At 41.5% G+C, this 18,359-nt stretch overlaps 1 protein-coding gene across 1 annotated transcript in view; it reads right to left on the minus strand.

The window, feature by feature from the left end:
* Nucleotides 1–239: 239 nt before the first annotated feature.
* LOC129776601 (uncharacterized) overlaps nucleotides 240–18,359 on the minus strand; it is a 33,163-nt gene continuing 15,043 nt past the window's right edge. The window contains exons 2-4 of the mRNA XM_055782334.1: nucleotides 1,184–1,294; nucleotides 673–1,104; nucleotides 240–607 (exon numbers count right to left, since the gene is read on the minus strand). Of these exons, the coding sequence (XP_055638309.1) occupies nucleotides 461–607; nucleotides 673–1,104; nucleotides 1,184–1,294 (690 nt within the window). The 3' untranslated portion in view covers nucleotides 240–460. The remainder of the gene's footprint in view (nucleotides 608–672; nucleotides 1,105–1,183; nucleotides 1,295–18,359) is intronic.

The following is an 18,359-nucleotide window of genomic DNA, read 5'->3' on the forward strand; positions in this document are numbered from 1 at the left end:
AAACTTCTAGCAGTCTGAGGAGCGGCGCTTGACTGTTTCAACCGCTGCGGGGGAGTAGCAGCTTTTAATTAATTTCATCTCACCACTTAATTTAATAATTGAACTATCGGGGTCAGGCAAGCGTGCGTAATGCAGTAGTTGCTTATCGCGTTTCCGAACACGTATTTGTACATACCGAGATTTTAGCATTACAGCCGCGTAACGAGCCCAATCAGCTTAATTAGGTTAAACGATTACAGTTTGTACATTGGAAAAAGTTTTATTAAAGCCTCATCCTTCAGATTAGAAACATTTATTTTTTTTGAGGTTGTTCTGACTTTTGAACTTAATCGAACACGAGTAGTGAGTCATCATTTTTATAGTTAAAGTTGTCATTTGATAGATTCAGGTTCTAAATAAATTTCTTAGTTGATGGATGGAGTTGAGCTTTAAGATACTGCGCTATAGAATTGTAAATAGTCTAAATTCTCGTGAGAAGTACGGTGAGTAGAAGAATTATACTCATTCCAAACGATGTTAGACTATCTGCTCCACTGTAGCAAACCTTTCGCACTGAGTTCGTTGACAGATTACGTCGTTTCAGCAGATTCCGCACGCTCTGGTTTTCCTGAAATTCGAACATGTTTCGTATAAGCATCAAATAATCAATAATTACAACAACAACAAAACTACCTCTACGGACATTCCCATCGTTTGTCTCGAAAGAACCACTGAAAACACCTGTCCTCCAGGTAAGCTTTGACAGAAAGTCAACACCAGTTGACTGTTGACGGCCTTCAGAACCTGCACCGTTCCGGTGAACTGCACGTACGGCAGCTGTACCATCGATCCGGACTGAGGTGCCGACGAAATCCAGAATCCTGGCCGGGACTTGTTGAACCGCAGGGTATACTCAAGCGTATGTTCCTTTTCATCCCAGATCAGTCGTAGATAACGAGTACTGGAAGTTTTCTGACGAGGCTGATGCGTTGTGTGACCCTGCTGCCACTGAGAGCGTCGTTCGTTCTCCGCATTTTGCTGGGTGCGATCTCCCGGATAGCCGTACGATGTGCCGAATCTGATTTCTGGGACCTGTTCTCTGGGCAGACTCTCGCTGATGGAAGTCTGTGGGTTGGAATTGAACGAACAAAGAATTCTCACATGAGAAGATTTGTAGAAAATTAAATTTAAAAAAACGACTCACAGTGTTTGTTATATCAGCCAAGTGTATGACGACGCACGTGTCATAAATCGATTCGCCATCTTCACTGCCAATATGCGTTATAACTTCATTGCCATACCAGAGGCCCATAATCTAGAGAGAATGGATGGTGTTTGTCAATAAGTTTGTCGAATAAATCCCAGCTTCCAGATGTTAGCACAAAGCTATCATTCTTTGCGTGTGCGCCTGAGGAAGTCGTGCTACGCTTCGCGATCAATACGATCATTCATTCGGAAATCTCATAATAGAATTAAATTGCACATACATCGCTTGCTAAACTAAACTAAACAATGGGAATGTGGCGAACAAGTGAGAAGTGATAAAATATGGAACAACACTTAGGTAATTAAAAACATTAATGTGAGGAACATCTACTGTAGCACTGTTCAAAATGATGGTTTTTAATTGATGGATTTTAAATATATCTCATTGATGACTAGCTGACCCGGCAAACTTCGTCCCGCCCAAAATTTGTTTTTTTTTTGTTATCAATACCTTCAAACATTCACGTTTTCTTACTATGAGCAAGTTCATGGGCCCAATCGCCGAACTGTTCATTGATTGATCTTCTATTCGACCTATTCGTTGAATTTACCTTTCACTATAAAATTCTTAGTATTTCTAACAAAAATCATCATTATAATATCAGATTATTTTCAGACACAATTCTCGTTCAAGATTTTTCAATCACTTACAAACAACATGTTTCTCCGTTACATGGAATAAATGTTTTATAAAGAAAATATGATAGAATAAAGACAGCCCTAAATCGGACAATTCCTTCCTCGAGTTCTACTCTTATCAACACATCCGGCGATCATTTTTGGTATAGATAGAAGAAGATATAGGAGTGCGTTTTATCACATTAAAAACCATTTCCAGTTTCGAACAAAGATCAATTTCGCTAGCGCAAACATCAAATGGACTAACAGCACTTGCCACTATGTAATTGTAGAACATATGGGAATTTAATTTTCCGATTTTGCCCTATTTCCTTCAAAGATTTCCGAAAATTTTCAATTGTCATGTTTGGTTGGAATATTTTTGGTTAAAATATGTGTAATATTTTTATGGGACCCCCTCTCCATTCCAGTAGAGGGAGGGGTGTCATACCATTATAGAAACATTTCTCATATCAAACCCTCACATCCCGAATTGTGCTTGATTAGTTCTCGAGTTATTAAGAAGCTTGTGTTTCGTTCGTATGGCAGCCACCCTTAGAGAGGGGGGAGGAGTGTATTCACCATAGAAACGTTTAGTGCCCCGTTAAACCTTCACATGCCAAATTTGGATCCATTTGCCCGATTAGTTTCCGAGCTATGCAGAAATTTGTGTTTCATTTGTATGATAGCCCACCCTTAGAGAGCAGGAGGAGTGTCTAACCACCATAGAAACATTTATTGCATCCTAAAACTTCCACATGCCACATTTGGTTTCGTTTGCTTGATTAATTTTCGAGTAATTCAAAAATTTGTGTTTCATTTGTATGGCAGCAAACCCCGCAAACACATGTGTTTGAAATGCGTGCATTTGAACTTCAGAACGTAGTCAATATTTTCATCGCACTGGAAATGTCGAATTTAGTATTGGAAAAACGCCATTTGCGGAAAGTTTTCTTGCTTTATTTTGTCTGAAGAAAGGTACAGCTGACAGTCAGTGGGAGGGGGCTGCAAATCAACTCTTCCGCCCCGGGTGCAAAAGCTTCACTCGACGCCACTGTACGACAACGTTATTAAATCCAAGCAAACTAAACCCATAGCGGTGCCTTGGATACATTTGGTAAGATCGTTCTTTATTATCAGATTTTATAGTTCTAGGAAAATGTGCGATATGTGTATTACAATTTTTTGTCTACTAAATTATGTTTATGGTGATTATGGTGGCAAAAAAGAGGAATATTTTATTTTTAGAGTTGAAAAAAAAATGAAAAGTTGAAGTGAAGTTTCTATTAACTGAATTTGTTTTACAATATTTTAATTTATGATAAAAAAAAATGTATAATTTCTACTTGTCTTTTTGTTCTCGATTTTATAACTTTTTTTCATATTGATTCATAATTCTTGACCTTAGTTAACTCCAAGTATAACACTCCGCCATCGCTCCGATTGAATTTAGGTACAAAGTACGTGCGATAAATAATAGAATATATAGGTGGTTAAATTCATTTTACAGGTTTTCCTTCTCAGGGTACCTAAAGATCATTTCTGCCGAAGTCGTAACACGAGATTTTTGGGATTTTCGTTTCGCATTTCACTTACCTCAGTGAATCTCGATTATCACATCTCCCCACTAACAACTATCCCTTCCATGACCCTTCTGGCCTTCGGGAAACGAATATCATACTAGCATTCCTCTCCTTCCCCTGGTGACTGTAAGGACGTGGCCGGCGTCGTGATTGACTATTTAAAGCTCGAATCACCGAAACTTGCACAATGAGAATGATTTGCTACTCCCAAGCGTCATTCAGTGTATTCTTTGTGTAATTTCACTGGTTCAGGACCTTCACGGAGAACAACTACGAACTGTACAGTCTACCCAAGCTCAAGCTCATGAACAAAAATCCGTAAATTGTATAAGTATGACCTGATAACTCTCGCCTATCATATGACGAACAACAACAAAATCTTTTCGATCTTTTCAAAATAATAGTTTTATACATCAGAATTTCCATCCTCCAAAACTCGAAACATCTTAGGTTTCAGCTGACATCCTCAAAGCCAGGAATAGGTTCTTTATTGTAATAATGAACTCCTTCATCAAATGTCACATAATCAACTAACAATTGAATAACACCTGCGAAATGTACATTAATCGAGTTCTTCAGTCATCTCACGGTGGGGGAAGTCGTCCATTTGAGCAACAAATTCGAGCAATTATGGGTCTTTTGCGGATCAATTGAATTCTACACGCATCGTTAGATAGTGTGTGAAAACGTTTTATGGGCCGATGGAATCATTGGTTATTTTTCTTCAACAGTTTTGGGCCCTATTCCAGAAAACGAGACGAGCAGACGAGCGCTCGTCTCGTTTGTTTTTGTATTACAGAAGCCGAGCTCGACTAAAAACAGACGAGTAGCTCGTCTGGCTCGACGACCGTTTGGACGCGCTCGTCAATGAATCAGTCTACAAACTAGACGATTGTTTGTTTGATGTGTTTGTTCACCTTGTTGATTGAAAGCATCGGTATTAATTCAAATCGATCGTTCGCTCACTTGCAAGCTTATCGGACGCATTCTTCAGTCGATCCGAAAGAGGTGTTTTTTCCACATCGATTCTATTGTGTTTTTTCATCCGGCGCGCTTGCAAGCGTGGTGAATCTCAACCAAATAAGTGGTGTACGATCGAGACACTGAGGATCCATTCAACAGATCACATACGTCACACCGCAGCGGCAAGTAGAAGTTTATTTCTTTTTTACTCCTTTCTATCATTTCTTCCACTTTCTGTGCATAACAAATACCATTGTTTCGCTGGGTGTTTACGTAATCATCAAGCGTTGGCATTAGGGTGACCATCTTCATATATATTGCACTTGAACATTTGTTGGAACTTTTTTCATTTTTGAATTTAATTTAATAAAAATTAGTTTGAATAACTATATTTTTCTACTGTAACTAAAATAGAAGTTTATCTTATTATATTTATTTTTTAATTTTTTTTTTTTATTACCAATAAATTCTGTTCATATCGAACAGTTGATGAAATTTATTACTATGGCTGAAGGCGGGGAGGATCCCGCAACGACGCCAACGTATATCTCTGATACGGAACCCCCTGAAGAACCGGAAGGTGAAGTAGAAATTGGAATAGAAAACGTAATTTCTGATGATGAGGAGGATGAAGAAAAACTGGATTTTCGTCAAAAAGTATACCCTGAGGGCTCCAAAGGCCCATTCATTGTGTACTTTGGGCGAAAATCCAAACCCCTCAATGTTATTCGCATATCTAAAGAGCTGACAAAAAACTTCTCAGATGTTACCGAGATTACTCGGATGGGGCCAGACAAATTACGAGTTGTCGTCTCCAGCCGGACCCAAGCAAATGATATAACCCGTTGCGATCTCTTTGCGATTGAGTATCGCGTATACGTGCCCTGTCGTAACGTAGAAATCGATGGCGTAAGCACCGAAAAGGGTTTGACCCGAAATGATATACTCAAGGATGGAGTCGGTCGCTTCAAACTGTGAAGATTCTTGCATGCGACCAACTGAAATCCGTATCTATTATAAATAATAAGAGAGTTCTCAGTTCGACAAATTCTTTTCGAGTAACCTTTGAGGGCTCCGCCCTTCCAAACTTCGTTTCGATAGATGCGCTTCGTTTACCTGTTCGATTGTTTGTACCCCGGGTAATGAGTTGCAACAACTGCAAGCAACTTGGTCACACGGCCGTCTACTGTTGCAACAAAAAGCGTTGCGCAGATTGTGGAGAGAGTCATGATGGGACTTCTTGCGCAAAAGAGCGCAAATGTCTTCATTGCGACGGGGCCCCCCATGATCTTTCTCAATGCCCGGTGTACATACAAAGAGGGGAAAAAATCAAGCGTTCCTTAAAGGAATTTTCAAAACGGACTTATGCAGAAATGCTTAAGAATTCCGTGCCAACGACGCAGGACAATCCTTACTCCCTCCTGCAGAACGACGAGCCTGTCGCTGACGCTCCCAATGCGGGAAGTTCTGGTACATCGCAGGGTGCCATCAGGAAAAGGAAAATTACTACTTTTCCATCACTCCCCAGAAAGATGTCCGAAATTTCCCAAGTTGGATTGAAACTTCGAACCGAACGTGCTGAAAATAGACCGAAGCAAGTACCTCCTGGTTTACACGGTTCTTCTACTAACCAGGGGTCCTCAGCACGTTCCGGAACAACACCCAATACGTCTGTTCCTTTTTCGCGGTCAACACAACAGTCACAACCTGGCTTGTTTGCGCTGACCTGGTGGACAACATTTTGAATGCTTTGAATATTAATGACTCTCTTAAAAGCGTAGTATTATGTTTACTTCCGGTAGTGAGAACATTCTTGAAAGAAAAATGTGCCTTTTTAGCAGCGTTCATTTCCCTCGATGCCTGATTCAGTGCAAGAGGTCAAGGAATTGACCACTGTAATACAGTGGAATTGCAGAAGCATCATCCCTAAACTAGATCAATTTAAATTTTTAGTTCATAACTCTAACTGTGATGTATTTTCCCTCTGTGAAACATGGCTTTCTTCAGCCGACGAGCTGAATTTCCACGATTTCAACATTATTCGCCTCGATCGAAATGACTCGTTTGGTGGCATAATATTGGGGATTAAAAAATGTCACTCCTTCTATAGAGTCACTCTCCCATCGATGACAGGCATTGAAGTTGTTGCTTGCCAGACACAAATCAATGGCAAAGACCTCTGCATTGCTTCGATATATATCCCTCCCAGAACTACGGTAGGCCGCCATCAGTTCTTTGATACTATCGAGGCAATGCCGGAGCCGCGGTTAATCTTAGGTGATTTCAACTTCCATGGAACAGCATGGGGATCACTTTACGATGACAACCGTGCCACTTTGATTTATGATCTGTGCGACAACTTCAAATTGACAGTTTTGAATACTGGGGAAGCAACCAGAATAGCCAATCCTCCTGCACGGGCAAGCATGCTAGACATATCTTTATGCTCTTCTTCGTTATCCCTGGATTGCATGTGGAAGGTAATCCAAGATCCCCACGGTAGTGATCACCTACCAATAATTTTATCGATCGCTAATGAATCAAGCTCTCGTGAGTCAGTCAATATTTCGTGTGACCTCACGAAGAATATTGACTGGAGAACATTTGCGGATATAATATCTGAAGCAATTGTTTTGTAACATGTCTCTGTTACGCCCTAGCTGCCCGCATGGACTCTGTGGTTCCTCTCAGGGTCGGCTCAATCACAGCCTATCTAGGTTAACCCGTTATAAAAGAGGTTATAAAAAGGGAAACACACGTGTCTCTATTGTTTACGACGGCAATTTATTATATTTTTTTATCCACCTTCCTATTTCCCTAGTTCCCTACTCTTTTTGTTTCACACGTTACTCACGGTGTTTGTGTATTATAGTGTCTGGGCCCGCTGCTGAATCCTTGCTCTGCTGTGGTACGGTTCCGGTCCGGAACATTATTCCGGTCACGATCCGCTGCTTCACTGGAGTATAATCTCAGTTCTTCTGGGTGGGTTCAGTGTGCTAGTGCACCTGCTCGTCCGATTTCCGCTCCTTGCCTGGTGTACAGGAGACGAGAAGTTGGAACCGGACTCGTGGAAAGCACAGGTTCTCACTATCTGCTGCTCAACCGATAGCAAAGCGATACAATTTTCGCTACAGAACTTCCTCCGTAAACGGGGACTTTTGTGCGGTTGGAACGGGAAGGAACGAGTGTTTCTGAGTACGTTCTGTCCGGTGGTTCAAGCTTAAGTGCCCCTCGAGCATGGCGGAACTCTGTCAAACCCGCCAAGAAATATTCGGGTCTGGTTACACCGACTATGGTACACTTTTGCCAACTGTTGCGATGTGGTTTGTGGCGTGTAGTGTTGTGTTGGCTGAACATAAATTCTAGTTCTGAGACGAACCAGCCCAGGAGGCTGAAAGTCTCAAAAATAAAGAAAAAAAAATAAATAAATAAATAAATAAATACGTACAAAAGAGGCAGCAGATCGGCGAAATTATGTCGCCAAGTTGCTGTGATCGTGCGGCCTACTGAACTTCGCCAGCTGGGAGCTCACCAGCTGACGGAAAAACTCGACACACTGGTACAGCAATTGAGCGTCCTAACTAAACGGCTGAAACGTTACTCTGACTCTGCAAAGCGCCAGGAACAAAATCGGATGTTCAGAGATAACGAAAAAGCGTTCTACGACCACATTAGCGACGAGAAGCCCGACTACCGCGAAGGTTTGCCAGATATTAGCGATGTGACGAACTTCTGGGCTGGTATTTGGGAGACCCCAGTAGAACATCGCGACGGGCAAATGTGGTTAAGACGGGAGGAGGAGAGTTGTGGTGAAATTGGAGAGATGCCAGCTATCATCGTCGGAGAGAACGATGTCCGCGAAGCCTCGCGGTACCTGAGGAACTGGGCAGCACCGGGCCCCGATGGTGTCCAGAACTTTTGGCACAAGAAGCTGACCGTCGCACATCCAAAGATAGCTGAGTGCTTCAACAAGGTGCTACGTGACCCACACAACCTTCCTGAATTCGCCACCCGTGGCGTCACCTTCCTCCTCCCGAAAGACAGCAACACATTGAACCCATCAAAGTACAGACCGATAACGTGCCTATCGAGTCTGTACAAAATACTGAGCAGCATAATTACCGCCAAAGTTTCTGCTCACTGCGAACAGCATCACATCATCGCAGAAGAGCAGAAAGGATGCAGGAAAAATACGCATGGCTGCAAAGACCAGGCCATCATCGACGCAGCCATAGTCGGCCAGGCGGTATATAACCAGCGGAACCTAAGTATGGCCTACATCGATTACAGGAAGGCTTATGACTCCATACCTCACTCGTTTCTCGTCCGGGTATTGGAGCTCTACAAAATTGATCCCGTCGTCGTTAGGTTCCTGCAGCATGCGATGAGGCAGTGGAGTACGTCTCTGCACCTCAGTGATGGGGAAAATGTGTTGCAGTCTAGAACGCTGCAGATAAAGAGGGGGATATTCCAAGGCGACTCTTTCAGCCCGCTTTGGTTTTGTCTGGCACTGAACCCCCTCAGTAGGACGCTCAATAGAAACGGTCATGGCTATAAAATAAGGTATGGCGACGGCGCCCACGAAGAAGTGACCCATACCTTTTACATGGACGATCTCAAGGTCTACGCTGATTCACGTCAGCGTCTAGGTGTAGCTATCCGGGTTGTCGAAGACATAAGCAGGGACATCTGTATGGAGTTCGGCCTCGACAAGTGTCGCTGTGTCCACCTGCTGAAAGGACAACTTACCGAATCCGGAGGCTACGAGGTCTATGACGGCGAGTTTATAAGAGACATGGTTCGTGGCGAATCCTATAAATATCTTGGATTCCGACAGCTCACCGGGATTCGCCACTCCGACATCAAGACGGAGCTGCGAGACAAGTTCTTGAGTCGAGTGAACTGTGTCCTGAGGACTTTCCTCAACGCGGGGAACAAGGTACGCGCGATCAACACATTCGCGGTTCCCCTGCTGACCTTCAGTTTTGGTGTAGTCAAATGGAGCAAAACTAACCTAGAGGACCTTGAGAGGAGGATGAGGAAAGCATTCAAAGAGGCCGGAATGCACCATCCTCAATCGGCACTGGAGAGAGTTTCACTACCACGCAAAGAAGGGGGACTTGGAATCGTCGACATTTCTGCACTGTGTGTTGCCCAGGTACGACAACTGCGCGAGTACTTCGCAGAACGCGCCAACCAAAACGCGCTATACCGGGCTGTCTGCGCCGCCGACAGAGGATACAGCGCTCTGCACTTGGCGCAAGCGGAGTACCAACTCAACTGCAATCTGCAGACAGTGGAGGAGAAGATTGCAGCTTGGAAGCAGAAGGCAGTGCATGGTGCCCACCCCCATCAACTGGACCGGCCACACGTCGACAAGGCCGCATCTAATCTGTGGCTAACGCGTGGTGAACTCTCTTCAGTAGTAGAAGCCGACATGATAGCCATCCAGGACAGGATAATGCCGACGAGAAACTGCAGGCGGTACGTCTGGCATCAAGACGTTGATGACATTTGCCGGATGTGCCATCAACCAGGTGAAAACATAGAGCACATTATGGGAGGCTGTCTCGTTTTGGCCAACGCAGCCTACACCGAGCGCCACAACAACGTGGCCCGTATTGTTCATCGACAACTGGCGCTCCAATGTGCTCTACTGGAAGACAACGTACCAAACTACCGGTACCTGCCTGCACCTGTCCTGGAAAATGACCGTTTCAAGCTGTACTGGGATCGCACTGTTCTGACCGACCTCTCGATCCACCACAACCGCCCAGATATAATGGTTTACGACAAGAGCGACCGCAAAGTCACCATCATCGATGTCGCTATTCCACTGAACCAGAATCTGGAGGAGACCCACGGTCGCAAAATCTGCAAGTACCGACCATTGGCCGTGGAGCTCAAGGAACTGTGGGGGCTAAGGGAGGTCCCAAGAATTGTTCCAGTCGTTCTCTCTGGAACTGGAATTATCCCGAAGACACTTCTGGAAGCGCTAAAGGTGTTGAACATCGAGAAGGAATTGGCCGGCATCCAAAAGTCGGTCATCCTTAGCACCTGCGCGATTGTCCGACAATTCCTCGGTCAGGACTAAAACAGCACGAGCATGCAGATACGTGCATTCCGCAGAGCCTAGTCCCCCTTTGGCATTCAGAAGCCCGGGGGCAGGTGAAAATTCTGGCTAGGTTCGCCTAGTTAAGAAGTGAGATAAGTCTGCCAGAAAAATTCTAGTTTGTGTTGTGATAACCCTGTGCCGTCATTTTAATCTAGATAGCTTATATAATTTTTTTTATAATCCTTTAAGATTTTATTTATTTTAGGTATATGTTTGTTTTTTAATATCCTAGCTAGCTTCGTTTTTTGAATACTGGTGTGTTTGCCTTTGTTATTATATTCACTATTTGCCGTGGGAGGAGACAGAGCCTCGAACAACCCGAGCGGACAAGGTGACTTGTCACACTACCGCACCGCTCAGGTTGAAAAATTATTAATGAAAGTTAATAATTTTTTAATAAAGGGAAACCACTAACAATCCCCGCAGTGCCGCACCTGTACCAGTAATCATCAATTACCGAACAAGTAAAATAAATTCTAATACTAAAAGCAAGCAAGAAAACGAACAATCAACTGACAAATGAACTACATAACTGAGACAAGTATAACAATAGTACCAATTAAACAAACAAAAATGACCGAGAATGACGACTAGATGTAATGATGAAGAAAATTAATAAATAATATGTTTATCATTTAATCTAAATCTACTTTCATTGTATCGGTACAAAATTTCATAATAATTAAGTCATGCGAGTCATGAACATTGAATGAAGCTTCGGGGCATCAATAGATTGAATTGCCACGGAGTGCGTACACAGAGTGTGAAGCAATAGACAATCTATTACATACATGCGACGTACTAGAGCAATACGGATAATGTTAGCTACGGATTCAAATGATTGGGTTCGGTTTACAAAATAATTATCCATGGGACTGTAAGATTGTTCAAATGATTGGCCAAATATCATTCCGTGATGGTTTATCTCACAATTCAATTCGATTAATTCGTGAACAGAAGCAAATCAACTTTTATAAAGATGAGTTGATGAAAATTAATCGGTCAAGTGCGCTGACCGATTGTGTATTACGATACCTTAATTCGATTTCAATGATCCACGAGCCAGACGACCTTGAAGGCTACGTCCTTGGACATTGTAATAGGTGTATGATTGTGTTAGTACCTTTATATGATACGATACAACTTGTGTTCTATCAATAATTGTCGCGTTATCTAATTTCTCTGACAAAGACGCGTTCGCTGTCCATAACTGCGCTACTACTGGTCTCAAAATGATCAGAAAATTTTTGACGATCGAATATGAGAGGTAAGTAGGCATTATTTAGCGTAATAGAATTTTAATTGAATTCTCTGTTCAATATTCTCTTTTTAGCTTTTCAGGTTCCTGATTAATGTCTTTTCCAATGCTTGGATGGATGGATAACGTTAATTCCTGGGAATATTTTTCTAATTTTCTATATTCAAGGAACATATGTTCTCTATGGTTCTCTTCTTCTGAGAAATTACAGTTTGGTTGGAAAAACTTCCAGAATTGGGATCAATGAGGAATCGATATATAACCACGAAAGAGAAAGTTACCATGGATAAGTATATACGATTCGACAGACAAATTCATATTAGTTCACTAATTGAAGGTTTACCTATTTAGTACATTCTCTATATTTGTAGGGATCATCTTGTGCCTCAATCAAAGTAAGATAAATGTCATATGGAGTCGTAAAATTGTACGGACAATAACGAGATTCAAAAATACCACATAGTCTATTGTGTTTCAATTACCTTCATTTATAAAAAGGTAAAACGCGTAAAAAGATGCGAAGCTAACATGCTAGATATTCAGTTCTTCTGAGAATGCAAAGAATCGATTCTACTCGAAAGCTCCAAATTTTCTACGCGTTCGTTTTGTTGATTCTTTTGTTTTATCATATTTGATTTCTAACACATTTTCTTCTATATCTCTTTTTAGCTCAGCTTTACACTTTGGTCTCAATGTTGTTCTTGGAACTGAGCAGGTGTCATGGCGACAAATAATCAGCTCATGAAACAATACTCCGTTCAGCAAATGGGCATCATTGACCCTAGTGTTTCGTGAGATGAATTGATCCATAGCGAGAAGAAAATGGTGGAAATAATATATAAAAGAAATTATATTTCACTGAATATTTTCACTCGATTATTTTTTTAATAAAGTTAGGAACTCTCCTGTTTTTTTCATTTCTGTAAGAAACTACTCGAGAGCTTGTTGAGATTGGAGATTGGCACTTCTGAAACACGTTTGTCTACAACCATGCAGTCTCTATATAAAGAGTTTCGTCAACTTTTTGTTCACAATTTACGCAATTAGTATCGAGATGCTGTTCTTTTTTTTTTCTTTCCTTTTTTTGCTCGGCAAAGCTGCACTTGGAATCAATCACCAGAATCACCGACGAAAGCAATAATTAAATTATTGGTTTTCCCTCCCCGATCTAACCTAGAAAAATGTGGGAATTTTTCGTTGGTCGCCAATATGTAACATGTCTCTGTTACGCCCTAGCTGCCCGCATGGACTCTGTGGTTCCTCTCAGGGTCGGCTCAATCACAGCCTATCTAGGTTAACCCGTTATAAAAGAGGTTATAAAAAGGGAAACACACGTGTCTCTATTGTTTACGACGGCAATTTATTATATTTTTTTATCCTAACCTTCCTATTTCCCTAGTTCCCTACTCTTTTTGTTTCACACGTTACTCACGGTGTTTGTGTATTATAGTGTCTGGGCCCGCTGCTGAATCCTTGCTCTGCTGTGGTACGGTTCCGGTCCGGAACATTATTCCGGTCACGATCCGCTGCTTCACTGGAGTATAATCTCAGTTCTTCTGGGTGGGTTCAGTGTGCTAGTGCACCTGCTCGTCCGATTTCCGCTCCTTGCCTGGTGTACAGGAGACGAGAAGTTGGAACCGGACTCGTGGAAAGCACAGGTTCTCACTATCTGCTGCTCAACCGATAGCAAAGCGATACAATTTTCGCTACAGAACTTCCTCCGTAAACGGGGACTTTTGTGCGGTTGGAACGGGAAGGAACGAGTGTTTCTGAGTACGTTCTGTCCGGTGGTTCAAGCTTAAGTGCCCCTCGAGCATGGCGGAACTCTGTCAAACCCGCCAAGAAATATTCGGGTCTGGTTACACCGACTATGGTACACTTTTGCCAACTGTTGCGATGTGGTTTGTGGCGTGTAGTGTTGTGTTGGCTGAACATAAATTCTAGTTTGTGTTGTGATAACCCTGTGCCGTCATTTTAATCTAGATAGCTTATATAACTTTTTTTATAATCCTTTAAGATTTTATTTATTTTAGGTATATGTTTGTTTTTTAATATCCTAGCTAGCTTCGTTTTTTGAATACTGGTGTGTTTGCCTTTGTTATTATATTCACTATTTGCCGTGGGAGGAGACAGAGCCTCGAACAACCCGAGCGGACAAGGTGACTTGTCACACTACCGCACCGCTCAGGTTGAAAAATTATTAATGAAAGTTAATAATTTTTTAATAAAGGGAAACCACTAACAATCCCCGCAGTGCCGCACCTGTACCAGTAATCATCAATTACCGAACAAGTAAAATAAATTCTAATACTAAAAGCAAGCAAGAAAACGAACAATCAACTGACAAATGAACTACATAACTGAGACAAGTATAACAATAGTACCAATTAAACAAACAAAAATGACCGAGAATGACGACTAGATGTAATGATGAAGAAAATTAATAAATAATATGTTTATCATTTAATCTAAATCTACTTTCATTGTATCGGTACAAAATTTCATAATAATTAAGTCATGCGAGTCATGAACATTGAATGAAGCTTCGGGGCATCAATAGATTGAATTGCCACGGAGTGCGTACACAGAGTGTGAAGCAATAGACAATCTATTACATACATGCGACGTACTAGAGCAATACGGATAATGTTAGCTACGGATTCAAATGATTGGGTTCGGTTTACAAAATAATTATCCATGGGACTGTAAGATTGTTCAAATGATTGGCCAAATATCATTCCGTGATGGTTTATCTCACAATTCAATTCAATTAATTCGTGAACAGAAGCAAATCAACTTTTATAAAGATGAGTTGATGAAAATTAATCGGTCAAGTGCGCTGACCGATTGTGTATTACGATACCTTAATTCGACTTCAATGATCCACGAGCCAGACGACCTTGAAGGCTACGTCCTTGGACATTGTAATAGGTGTATGATTGTGTTAGTACCTTTATATGATACGATACAACTTGTGTTCTATCAATAATTGTCGCGTTGTCTAATTTCTCTGACAAAGACGCGTTCGCTGTCCATAACTGCGCTACTACTGGTCTCAAAATGATCAGAAAATTTTTGACGATCGAATATGAGAGGTAAGTAGGCATTATTTAGCGTAATAGAATTTTAATTGAATTCTCTGTTCAATATTCTCTTTTTAGCTTTTCAGGTTCCTGATTAATGTCTTTTCCAATGCTTGGATGGATGGATAACGTTAATTCCTGGGAATATTTTTCTAATTTTCTATATTCAAGGAACATATGTTCTCTATGGTTCTCTTCTTCTGAGAAATTACAGTTTGGTTGGAAAAACTTCCAGAATTGGGATCAATGAGGAATCGATATATAACCACGAAAGAAAAAGTTACCATGGATAAGTATATACGATTCGACAGACAAATTCATATTAGTTCACTAATTGAAGGTTTACCTATTTAGTACATTCTCTATATTTGTAGGGATCATCTTGTGCCTCAATCAAAGTAAGATAAATGTCATATGGAGTCGTAAAATTGTACGGACAATAACGAGATTCAAAAATACCACATAGTCTATTGTGTTTCAATTACCTTCATTTATAAAAAGGTAAAACGCGTAAAAAGATACGAAGCTAACATGCTAGATATTCAGTTCTTCTGAGAATGCAAAGAATCGATTCTACTCGAAAGCTCCAAATTTTCTACGCGTTCGTTTTGTTGATTCTTTTGTTTTATCATATTTGATTTCTAACACATTTTCTTCTATATCTCTTTTTAGCTCAGCTTTACACTTTGGTCTCAATGTTGTTCTTGGAACTGAGCAGGTGTCATGGCGACAAATAATCAGCTCATGAAACAATACTCCGTTCAGCAAATGGGCATCATTGACCCTAGTGTTTCGTGAGATGAATTGATCCATAGCGAGAAGAAAATGGTGGAAATAATATATAAAAGAAATTATATTTCACTGAATATTTTCACTCGATTATTTTTTTAATAAAGTTAGGAACTCTCCTGTTTTTTTCATTTCTGTAAGAAACTACTCGAGAGCTTGTTGAGATTGGAGATTGGCACTTCTGAAACACGTTTGTCTACAACCATGCAGTCTCTATATAAAGAGTTTCGTCAACTTTTTGTTCACAATTTACGCAATTAGTATCGAGATGCTGTTCTTTTTTTTTTCTTTCCTTTTTTTGCTCGGCAAAGCTGCACTTGGAATCAATCACCAGAATCACCGACGAAAGCAATAATTAAATTATTGGTTTTCCCTCCCCGATCTAACCTAGAAAAATGTGGGAATTTTTCGTTGGTCGCCAATATGTAACATGTCTCTGTTACGCCCTAGCTGCCCGCATGGACTCTGTGGTTCCTCTCAGGGTCGGCTCAATCACAGCCTATCTAGGTTAACCCGTTATAAAAGAGGTTATAAAAAGGGAAACACACGTGTCTCTATTGTTTACGACGGCAATTTATTATATTTTTTTATCCTAACCTTCCTATTTCCCTAGTTCCCTACTCTTTTTGTTTCACACGTTACTCACGGTGTTTGTGTATTATAGTGTCTGGGCCCGCTGCTGAATCCTTGCTCTGCTGTGGTACGGTTCCGGTCCGGAACATTATTCCGGTCACGATCCGCTGCTTCACTGGAGTATAATCTCAGTTCTTCTGGGTGGGTTCAGTGTGCTAGTGCACCTGCTCGTCCGATTTCCGCTCCTTGCCTGGTGTACAGGAGACGAGAAGTTGGAACCGGACTCGTGGAAAGCACAGGTTCTCACTATCTGCTGCTCAACCGATTGCAAAGCGATACAATTTTCGCTACAGAACTTCCTCCGTAAACGGGGACTTTTTTGCGGTTGGAACGGGAAGGAACGAGTGTTTCTGAGTACGTTCTGTCCGGTGGTTCAAGCTTAAGTGCCCCTCGAGCATGGCGGAACTCTGTCAAACCCGCCAAGAAATATTCGGGTCTGGTTACACCGACTATGGTACACTTTTGCCAACTGTTGCGATGTGGTTTGTGGCGTGTAGTGTTGTGTTGGCTGAACATAAATTCTAGTTTGTGTTGTGATAACCCTGTGCCGTCATTTTAATCTAGATAGCTTATATAATTTTTTTTATAATCCTTTAAGATTTTATTTATTTTAGGTATATGTTTGTTTTTTAATATCCTAGCTAGCTTCGTTTTTTGAATACTGGTGTGTTTGCCTTTGTTATTATATTCACTATTTGCCGTGGGAGGAGACAGAGCCTCGAACAACCCGAGCGGACAAGGTGACTTGTCACAGTTTCAATGCATGAACTTCCTCCACTCGAAGAGTATAACTTTATATCGAGTTTGATTTACGAAAGCGCACTTCAAGCTCAAAAGAAACGTGTACCGGCTACCACTTTCCGACGTCGTCCTCCATCACTTTGGTGGGACAAGGAATGTTCAAAGATCTACCTTGAAAAATCATCCGCTTTCAAAAAATTCAGGAAAACTGGATTATTGGAATGGTTTCTAAAGTACCAAGCTCTAGAAGCCAAACTAAAAGGTTTGATTAAAGCAAAAAAGCGTGGATATTGGCGGAAGTTCGTCAATGGTTTGTCAAGGGAGACCGCTATGAGCACTCTTTGGAATACGGCTAGGAAAATGCGTGGCTGGAACCATACAAACGAAAGTGAGGAATACTCTGACCGTTGGATTTTTAACTTTGCAAGGAAGGTTTGCCCCGACACCGTTCCTGCACAAAACGTCGTACGCGACATTCCACTTCAAAGCGATTATGAGAATTTTTCGATGGTGGAATTCTCAATTGCCCTTCTCTCATGTAACAATTCAGCTCCGGGGTCGGACAAGATTAAATTCAACTTGTTGAAGAATCTTCCCGACTTGGCAAAACAGCGTTTGCTGAACTTGTTCAACAAGTTTCTGGAGCTGAATATTGTCCCGCATGACTGGAGACAAGTGAGAGTGATAGCCATACGAAAACCCAACAAGCCGGCTTGCGATCACAACTCGTATAGGCCGATTTCAATGTTATCCTGTATTCGTAAATTGTTAGAGAAAATGATTCTACTTCGTTTGGACAAGTGGTCGAAACGAACAATTTGCTGTCAAATACGCAGTTTGGCTTCCGCCGATGTAAAGGGACAAATGATTGTCTCGCGCTGCTATCTTCTGAAATCCAAATCGCATTTGCTCGCAAAGAACAAATGGCTTCCGTTTTTCTCGATATCAAAGGGGCATTTGATTCAGTTTCCATGGAAATTCTCTCAGAGAAGCTTCATAATCGTGGACTTTCACCAATTCTCAACAATTTCCTGTACAATTTACTGTCAGAAAAGCACATGATTTTCTCTCATGGCAGCTCGAAATCTTCTCGTTACAGTTTTATGGGCCTACCACAAGGCTCCTGCCTAAGCCCCCTCTTGTACAGTTTTTACGTCAATGATATGGATGATTGTCTAACTAGAGACTGTACGCTGAGACAACTTGCAGACGATGGAGTTATTTCCATCACGGGTACTAATCCCGTCGTTCTGCAAAAGTCGTTGCAAGATACCCTGAACAATCTGTTCACGTGGGCCCTCAAGCTGGGTATCGAATTCTCTACGGAGAAA

The sequence above is a fragment of the Toxorhynchites rutilus genome, chromosome 3, assembly GCF_029784135.1.
Source record: "Toxorhynchites rutilus septentrionalis strain SRP chromosome 3, ASM2978413v1, whole genome shotgun sequence".
NCBI classification, from domain to species: domain Eukaryota; kingdom Metazoa; phylum Arthropoda; class Insecta; order Diptera; family Culicidae; genus Toxorhynchites; species Toxorhynchites rutilus.